This window comes from Rhinolophus sinicus, linkage group LG02 (genome assembly GCF_036562045.2).
Source record: "Rhinolophus sinicus isolate RSC01 linkage group LG02, ASM3656204v1, whole genome shotgun sequence".
Lineage (NCBI taxonomy): Eukaryota > Metazoa > Chordata > Mammalia > Chiroptera > Rhinolophidae > Rhinolophus > Rhinolophus sinicus.
The window spans coordinates 149,328,562-149,338,714 of record NC_133752.1 but is presented as its reverse complement, the minus strand read 5'-3'; the positions used below and the strand labels follow the sequence as shown (position 1 = coordinate 149,338,714).

The following is a 10,153-nucleotide window of genomic DNA, read 5'->3' as shown; positions in this document are numbered from 1 at the left end:
ACTTAAAAATAATTCTGCTGAGTAATGAAAGTTGAGCGTCTCAGCCCAGAATGCAAAAGGGGGTGGGGGGGATTATTAACTGTGGCAAAGTAGGCACATCCTTTCACTTTCCTTTTTAAAAAGTGGGGTGGGCGGGGGAGTGGGGGGACAAAAGGGGAATGGGAGGAGGGGACATTGTAATAAAGGGGACTTGGCAGCTCCTAGTCCGGTATAGTTTAACCACGCTCCACCCACGGATTGTTTTCTTTGTGGCGGTCATTGGAGGACCCCATACAGTGTAAGTGCTTGTAAAACTGCAGCTGGAAACTAGCAGTAGTCTCCAAACCCAGAGACAGAGGAGCAGAAATAGATTTAGAATAAAGGGATTGTAATCACCTTTCCTTCTAAGAAAAAGCTGGGAACCTTCTCATTTCGCTTCATGAAAACTAAACTATGAGTCAATGTTTGCCAAGTCTGTTAATGGGGTGAAACGGCCTTCTTGCTCAGGACTGAGCTCAGTGGCAGCTTTCTACTCCAGTACACCCAGTTCTGCGAAGCTGATTGGCCCTGGAGTGTGGCCAGAAGCCTGCCTCCTGCTTTTAAAGGAAGGAGTCAGGTCTCCAGACTGATCTGTTTTTTCGTTTTCTGGGTAATGGCGCTTACCATCTTTATCCTCCGGCTGGTGGTCTACATCCTGGCCTTTCCCATGTACCTGCTGAACTTTCTGGGTTTCTGGGGCTGGATATGTAAAAAATGTTTCCCCCACTTCTTGGTGAGATTCAGTGAGACGTACAATAAACAGATGGCAAGCCAGAAGCGGGAACTCTTCAGCAACCTGCAGGCGTTCCAGGGCCCCTCCGGAAAGCTCTCCCTGCTGGAGGTGGGCTGTGGCACCGGCACCAACTTCAAGTTCTATCCTCCTGGATGCAGGGTGACCTGTATTGACCCCAACCCCAACTTTGAGAAGTTCTTGATCAAGAGCCTTGCGGAGAACCGTCACCTGCAGTTTGAGCGCTTCTTGGTGGCTGCAGGGGAGAATATGCGCCCGGTGGCCAGTGGCTCCATGGATGTGGTGGTCTGTACCCTGGTGCTGTGCTCCGTGGAGAGTCAGGAGCAGATCCTGCGGGAGGTGTGCAGAGTGCTAAGGCCGGTGAGTGACGGGCATGAGGAGGACTGGTTAGTACGTAGCAACTACTATGACCAAGGGCAGTCCTCTCACTTTCAGGTGGATCAAACACTCTAACGTAAAAAGTAAAACTACTAGAGAAGACTTGAATTTTTAAAAATCTCAGAGTGGGAAAGAAGCTAGAAAGGGAAAAGTTGATAAATCTGAATTCATAAAATTTAAAAACTGCAGAGATATAAACGAAGTTCAAGTACAAGAACAAACTTGGAAAAAGTATTTGCCAGGGATGATAGACAAACGGTTAACTTCCTTCATATTAAAAAACATTACAAGTAAACAAAAATCTTATTGATTTTTTAAATCAATAAGAAAAACATGAGAAATATAGGCAAAGAGCAGGAACAGAAATGTAAATAAAAATAGCCAATTACCTGATAAAAATGCTCAGCCTTACAATTAAAGAACAAATTAAAGCAAGATACCATTTTTACCTATTATCAGACTTTTAAAGTCAATATGGTTTTGGGGTGGGTTTAGGAGACTGGATACCCTCAGACACACTGGAGGACGTGCCCTCTTTGGAGGGCAATTTCATAATATCAAAATTTAAGGTGCATGTATTCTTTCATCCAGTATGAATTTATTTGATAGCTGTACTGCACAAATGTGCAAAAAGGGTCGGCCTGGTGGCTCAGGCGGTTGGAGCTCTGTGCTCCTAACACCGAAGGCTACAGGTTCGATTCCCACATGGGCCAGTGCCAGATGGCTCAGTTGGTTAGAGCGCATCCTCTCAACCACAAGGTTGCTGGTTGACTACCCCAAGGGATGGTGGGCTGCACCCCCTGCAACTAACAACGGTGACTGGACCTGGAGCTGAGCTGCGCCCTCCACAACTAAGATTGAAAGGACAACAACTTGACTTGGAAAAAGTCCTGGAAGTACACACTGTTCCCCAATAAAGTCCTGTTGCCCTTCCCCAAATAAAAACAAACAAGCAAACAAAAACAACAAATGTGCAAAAAGTCGTCCATATGCAAGACACTCATTACAGTATTTGTAATGACACAAACTGGAAAAGTCCATCAACAGGAGGCCATTCAAGTAAATTGTTACAGAGTATAAAGGATTTCATATGGATTTCTGTTAATGGGAATAATAGACAAACTATTAGCAGTCGTTGCCTCTTGGGAATGTGACTGGATGTGGGGGAAGAATTACTTTTCATTTTATACCTTTCTGCATAGTTTGAAATTCTTAATACCTATATGTAATTTCACATATTATCTTTATTATTTTTTTAAAAACTAGTTTAAACTAACAATTGTCACCCCAATAAATTTAATAAAATAAAAAAAACTAGTTTAAAATAGTTTTGTTCTGGGGCCAGCCTGGTGGCTCAGGTGGTTAGAGCTCCGTGCTCCTAACTCTGAAGGCTGCCGGTTCGATTCCCACATGGGCCAGTGGGCTCTCAACCACAAGGTTGCCAGTTCAATTCCTCGACTCCCACAAGGGATGGTGGGCAGCGCCCCCTGCAACTAAAATTGAACACAGCACCTTGTGCTGAGCTGCCGCTGAGCTCCCGGATGGCTCAGTTGGTTGGAGCGCATCCTCTCAACCACAAGGTTGCCGGTTCAACTCCCGCAAGGGATGGTGGGCTGCGCCCCCTGCAACTAACAATGGCAACTGGACCCGGAGCTGAGCTGCGCCCTCCACAACAAAGACTGAAATGACAACAACTTAAAAGCTGAACAGAACCCTCCACAACTAAGATTGAAAGGACAACTTGACTTGGAGAAAAGTCCTGAAAGTGCACACTGTTCCCCAATAAAGTCCTGTTCCCCTTCCCCAATAAAATCTTTAAAAAACAACAACATAGTTTTGTTCTAAATATAGTTGAACATAAATAAAGCATGGGTACATTAACATTTGAATTTACGATTCAAGGAGAAAAGGATGTTCTGTAAATCCCCAGTTTTATTTTCTAATAGAGGAAGTTCCCCAGAAAGAAAAGGACGTGGAGTTAGGGTTTAGAGGCAATGATATAATTTTATCTTTGGCGCCAGGATAGGTCGACATTAAAGTCATAAATGAAAAAGGTCTGATTCTTATACCCAAATGCTGGCTTCCTGTGTCCTAAGCCTGGGCACTAACTAGACATGGTTAGTAGATGTTTTTGCTTATAGTGTTACTAAGCTCTTTTTACACTGTTCTGTATTTTCTAAATATTCTAAAATAAGCATATTGGTAAGGCAGTGTTGCCAGGCTCTGGAGCCTAACCACTGGGTTCAAGATCTGATTCTGACATTTACAAGCTGTGTAACCTTAGGCAAGTTGCTTATTTCTGTGTGTTTATTTTCATAGTTCCCTCATCGGTAAAAATAGCGATAATAATACCAAATCAAAGTATTGTGAGGATTAAGTGAGCTACCGTGTGATAGGCATTAAGGACATAGGATGCGGCACGCAGTAACTGCTTTAAGTTTTAACTATTAGCTATTCCTATGTATTCTTTTTATGATCAGAAAATAAAAGTGTTCATGATGGCTTTAGATTGGCAGCTCTGAATAAAAATTTGACAGACGATGAAACTATGGACCAAAACGATGTTTCAGTTAGTTTTAACTTATCCATGTCTTCTCATGAAGTTGGCCTCTGGGGCCACTGAACTCTGAAGCTTCAATCACTTTATAAATATGTTTTCCCAAAACTAAAATCCTTGAAATGTGGGTTTTTTGTGTGTGTTTTTTCTCTTTCTCAGGGAGGAGCTTTTTATTTCATGGAGCATGTCTCAGCTGAGCCTTCAACCTGGAATTACTTCTGGCAGCAGGTCCTGGATCCTATTTGGTACCTTCTGTTTGATGGGTGCAACCTGACCAGGGAGAGCTGGAAGCCGCTGGAGCGGGCCAGCTTCTCTCAGCTGAAACTAAAGCACCTACATGCTCCGCTGTCCTGGGCGCTCGTGCGGCCTCACATCTACGGATACGCTGTGAAATAGCGCGCGTGGGAAGTAGGGCTGAGTGAATGGCTCAGATAATTCAAGGCTTCAGCTGACACTTAAAATACTAATTGGGAGAAGAGAAACCCTTTTTTAGGTAAAGTGCAATTTTACCCCTAATAATGTACATTATACCCTATTTAACCATTTTCTACTGTCTCCCAGAGAATCAAAAACAAAACAAAACAGCTTTGAACTCTCCTTTAAAAGGAAATGGTGAGCTTTCATCATTGAAGTCTACCATTATTCCCAAATCTTAGTTTATTCAGTAACTTCAAAATGTTTCTGTCTTACTTAAATTGTTACCTAACAGATTTGAATTTCACCCCCTCTTTGAGGGCTTGGTGGAATAAGCAGTTAAATCACTCAAAAGAAGACTTTGAAAACGGAGAAGTGAAAAGATCTTAGTAATTCACAGACTGAATAAAGAAATACAACTAGCTGAAAATCCAAATTGCACAGATTTTTTTAAAAAAAGAAATCTGAATCTATTTGTTGTTCTTAGTGTCACTGGGCTGGCATTCAGAAGTAATATACCAGGATGCCACATCTGGTTCTGTCACCTGTCATGTCTTTTAATCCAGTATTCCACCAAAGCTTTTTTTCTGGGTCAGTCCAAAAGCAGCCCCAATATTTTATGTATATGAATTATTTTTTTCTTCAAAGTTTATTTTTCTGCATTCCAGTCTTCGTAAGATGAAGATTGTACTTGACAATTTAGTATATCCATGAAACTATCTGAGGCAGTTAAGGTTCTTGGGTTCATTTTCCCTATTATCAGCATATACTTTGCTGAATGCAGTAAATTGTAGGCAAGGAGAAGACCCCCTGTGATTAGAAAAACCTTATATAATTCGGTGCATTTTGTACGAGACTTTAGAAAAAAGGCAACCCAGTTTATACAATGGGAAGCCATTATTTTTCTAAAGGAACTCTTTGGAGACCCTTGAATAATATTTCTATATAGAAAATGACTGCTAGCACTATTTATATGTCACCAATTTGAGCTTCACATTCTTAATTCTAGTGACATTAATAGTTACCTTTCCACTTCAGCAAGTTGGGGATTGGGTTTACTATGTTCATTCAACAGGGAAAATTCTGAAACCAATGTGTAATTTTTCACTGAAAAGGTGAATCCAAATAAAATGAATAAAAATGACTAGCAGAAAGATTCCTACCCTGGAAAATTACTTTGACACAAGCCAAAATACAATCTATGTTCATAATTTCTAAAGAAAGTGGAGTTTGAAAATATCCTACTTTATTAAAAGTAATCTTTTCATATCCTTCATATTTTCATTGTATTGCACCGGCGACAACTATATCCTGGCTCCTTTTTGGACAAAACTCTTATAATTAATATTACTTTTTGTAATTGATATTATTAACAAGGCAACCTGTGAATCTATAAAGAAGGGGACAAGTATTTTCTTGGATTATTCTGATCAAATTTACACTCCCGTCCCAAGATGATTTCTTTTTTCCTTGTAACCATGTAAACTTCTATAAATCATCACAAATGCTTTGAAAACAAGTGTTGGGTTGATCAGTCAGAGGGTTTAAAAATAGGATTTTTCAGTAATAGTTTGCATGTGTTTTAATAAATTTAGTATATTTTCTGAGATGATTTTGTAAAGGGACTATTTTAAATATTAAATCAATCACATTCACACACATTCTAGAAACAAATAAATGATTTATATATTTACTGGCTTGGTTTCATTTTTCTTAATGTCTCAGAGGGCTTTCCTTAACTGTGGAAAGTTAAGGTTTTAGGTTGGTGCAAAAGTAATTGCATTTTTTGCAATTTTTTTAACCTTTTAAACAGCAATTACTTTTGCACCAACTTAATTGAACACACAGATTGTTCTTGCTACAGCCAGGTAACTATAAACACAGCTAGCAGGTTTTAGGAAAGGCAATTTTGGAAGCATCAGCCTGGGTTTTGAAAAGTTCAAGTCCAAAGACTGCATTTGTGAAATTCATAGAACAGAAGGAAAGAAAGCTATTCTAACTCTCCTGAACATAAGAATAGCTATTGTCACCCTGAGGTTAGGACACTTATCTAAGGCCTCATGAGCTATGGAACATGAATCTCCTCCCTCTGCAGTCTCTCCATAGGCACATTCTATCAATTCCCTCTTATCTAAGTGGTGTGGGAAATAGTCTCTTCACTTTCTATAGACAACACTGAGGTGTACAGAAATAAACTGAAGTTCTTACATTCCACAAGTTACGGAGTAAATTTTACAAGCCCTAATTCCCCAAACCACAAAACCTGGTTTGACCATAATTGCCTGATTATCTTCTCACCGCTTTCCTCCTCAGGCCCAGAAAACATACTTGTGATTGCTCCCAGAAGCCCAGGAAGTGACTCATGCCCCTGCAAAATGGAAAGAGAAAACAGGCAAAAACATGTCCAATGTCTTTTAGGTCCTGTGTTGGTTAAGATTCCTTTGATTGTAAGTGACAGAACTCCTAATCCATAAAAGACCAAAGCAGGAAAAGGACTTTACTGACTCCAATTAGTGAAAAGCACAGGGACAGAAAGCCTCAGGCAGAACTTGAGCAGGACTTAGTAACGTTATCAGGAGCCAGACAGTGCCTAGGGTTACGTCTGCCTTTCTCTGCCTTGTCAGGTGGTGAGGCTATGGACGTGGGGGCAGACTTCATGCTCCCAGGGCCCTACACAAATTGGAAAGATCAAGTTCACTTTTGCAAAAACTCCAACCACAGTTCTGAATTGCGTCTCACTTAGCTTTGATTGATGTGGCTGGATCACAAGCTCATCCCTGAAGCAATCATGTTTAGACAGGATGGATTATGCTGATTGGCTCATAGATTACAGTGTCCCCTCCCTGGGCCCAGCACACACAGATCAGTGCACTGATACAGACAGATGTAGATCAACCAGATGAAAACAGGAATGTGGGAATGATGCCAGGAAGTCATCCCACAAATGCCCAGTGTAAGTTCATCAGTGCTTTTTGATCAGACCTGTCTGCTCTGCTGTGGTAGATTACACAGCACCTTGCTTAGAACACGGGCTTTTCAGTAGGATTAACTACATGCAATGAGGGAATTAAAACACAAAAGGACACTGGCTTTGGCATTAAAGTGACCAGAGGTCCAAGTTCTCTGTCATTCATTGACTGTGTGACCCTGGGCAAGTGATTTCCCTAGTCTCGCTCATCTGTTAACAGGGATAATATCTACCTGAAGGGTTATTGTGAGGAGTTGAAGGGACGCACTTGGTGTTTAATAAATGTTGAACTTCATTCAACAAATATTTATTTTTTTATTTTTTACTGGGGAGCAGTGTGCTTCTCCAGGGCCCATCAGCTCCAAGTGTCAACAAATATTAGAGTCCTGAATAAGCTAGAGCTGGTCCCTGGTCTCACGGAGTTACCATCGTGATAAATGCTATCTAGGAGGGACAAGCGGGCACCAGGAGAATGGAATCTGACCTATCCAGAAGGAAGAGGATCAGGGGCTTCCTTGAGGAAATGACATCTGAGCTGAATTCCAGAAAGGGAATTTAGAGTATTTCAGCCTAATGGAACAGCTTGTGCCACAGACAAATGAAAGGAGGAAATACAGCATGTTCAAGGAACTGAAAGAAAGCAGGCAGGACTGGGCACCAAAGCCTGAAGGGAGGCTGCTATTGAGACAAGAGTTAGCATGTCCCTAGGTAGGCAGGGAGGTCCCTGATGGAATAAACAAAGACAGCCATATCCTAAAACTCCAGGTTTTGAAATCACTCCTTTGCTCCAGGACATAATGTAACAAGGCCTTGAGGTTAATCACAAAATTCCTTTTGGCCTGACAAATGGAGCAGATCTGGTAGATATGAGTGCAGTTACTTTGCTAAATTCTTTAGGATGGGCAAGCAGAACAAACCTGGTAGACTAATTTCATTAGAAGTCGCCAGTTCCCTTCTTCAAACAGCTCCCCTTCCCCAAGCAGGCAAGGGAAGGTATAAAAGTAAGAGCTTTTGCCTCAGTCACTGGCCACCCTCATTCGGGACCCCTCCTGCTCGGGAGCTCTGACTCTTTGCTTTCAATAAACCATCCTCTTTTTAAAACTCTTTGCCTCTCCTGGGTCCGTGTTTCCATTCTTTGGTCTCATGAGACACAATCCCGGCCCACACCCAGAAACTGCCGGCAGATCCAACATCATCTACATCATTTGGGGACTCACAGGAAAATATTCTTCCATCACTATCTCCCTCAGCTTCTTCCCAGTTTTGTTAAGATTCTAGGCCCATGAGCCCAACACGTTTTTTTTTAAATTTTTATTGGGGAATATTGGGGAACAGTGTGTTTTTCCAGGACTCATCAGCTCCATGTCAAGTTGCTGTTTTCTGTCTAATTGTGGAGGGCGCAGCTCATTGGTCCATGTGGGGATTGAACCTGCGACCTTGTGTTATGAGCACTGTGCTCTAACCATTGAGGAAACCGGTCCCCCACTTATTTTAATGACTAATTTTTTTTAAAAAATTAAAATTTCTTGTATTTGTATTATAAAACATTCTGTTTCTAAGTGTTCTATTTCTTCTGAATTCCTACATATTTCACACTTGAATAGAAACAAGCAAGCATTGCATAATAGTTCCTTTTATACTATCGAGCTTTTGGTCTTTCCCTTTGGTATTGCCTTGGAAAACACAGAACTAATAAACATAACTGAAATTCAATCCTTGTTTATCTGTTGAGACAACTGAGAGTGTTAATGAATCACGGTGGCAGACAATGTCAACAAAAGCAAAAAAGAAAACTGTTCAGTAAGTGTCACTTTATCTTAATATTGAAAACCAAAAACATTCAGGCCACATTACAGAAAAAGCAGAATTCCCTAAACCATGGACCCACCAGAGAATCGAGGGCAGAGGTCATGTTGACTGAGGACACAAGAAATGAACGTGGATTAAGGGAGGGAAGGCAGTCTTTGTGACAGGGAGTCCACTGTTTTCCCTTAATGCTGGCATTTTGGAATAAACCTGCTTTTCTTTTCGAAAAAGAAGGAAGGGAAAGAAAGGAGGGAGGGAGGGAGGGAGGGGGGAGGGAAGGAGGGGGGAGGGAGGGGGGAGGGAAGGAGGGAGGGAGAAAGAGAGAAAAAAAAGAGAAAGAGGACTGGCTAATATTCTCGATTTATAGTTAAAAACACAGCAATTTTTTTAATACCTTGCACATCAAGCAAGGTATTATTTTGTTTCTAAAGGAAACTATTTGGGAACCTATAGAGAATTACATGGAAACAAGGAAAATTACTGTTAAGACGGGATTGTAATGGTGGCTAAATCTTCTATTTTAAGATTTGGATTTCTGGTCTTTTCGAAAGCTTTCTTTTTCTTCGCTCCTTACTGACTGTGCTTCCTACACATTTACTATGCAGACCACTTTCAATGTTTCTATTTACTTTGGCCCAGTGTTGGCCCTGTGACTTGGGAGAGGTTTTGCATTTGTATGGGATCCACTCCTGACTCCAACTTAACTCTACATAACATAGGCAAAGGTTTCGAAAACCAGCTTAATTGCACCGTCCCCCACCCCAACCGATAAAGCTCAATAGAAAATTCCTCTACAGGCCGAAGAGATTAGAAAATACACCCTTAGGCCAGGAGCAGAAACCGCCTTAGGCCCAGAGAAACCACCCAAAAGTGCTGAATAGAAACCATCTTATCTTAGACGCCATCGTGCCCTGCTCACTGCTGGCTCCTGATGCATTGAACAGCCTGTTTACCTCCCCCTATAAAACTCCATACCCCTCTTACTCAGGGAGGTTATGGTCTTTTCTAACCTGATCTCCCACAGCTCAAACATGCCAAATAAATTCAAATAAACTACTTTTGGTCTTCCGCGACTCAGTCCTCTGGAAGTACCTAACAATTTGGTGGCCTGTACGGGGAGCCGCCTTGTCTACCCTTCTGTGGACGACTTAGGAAAGTCTTCCCTCTTTCACCCTCCAACTGGGTCAGATTTGCAGTCCAAGACTGAGCGCTAGGCCTGACCATGTCCCAGGGCCAGGCCCCTGGGTCAGCCATGGGCAAG

At 41.6% G+C, this 10,153-nt stretch overlaps 1 protein-coding gene across 2 annotated transcripts in view; it reads left to right on the top strand.

Annotated features, from left to right (window-relative positions):
• The first annotated feature begins 267 nt into the window (after positions 1 to 267).
• The window catches only part of TMT1A (thiol methyltransferase 1A), a 40,572-nt gene continuing 30,686 nt past the window's right edge, over positions 268 to 10,153 (top strand). The window contains exons 1-2 of one of the 2 annotated variants that reach the window (XM_019724569.2): positions 268 to 1,129; positions 3,864 to 5,811. In XM_019724569.2, the coding sequence (XP_019580128.2) occupies positions 632 to 1,129; positions 3,864 to 4,100 (735 nt within the window). In that variant the 5' untranslated portion in view covers positions 268 to 631 and the 3' untranslated portion in view covers positions 4,101 to 5,811. Of the gene's footprint in view, positions 1,134 to 3,863; positions 5,812 to 10,153 lie in introns of those variants that run through there. The other variant, XM_019724568.2, reaches the window with a different exon arrangement.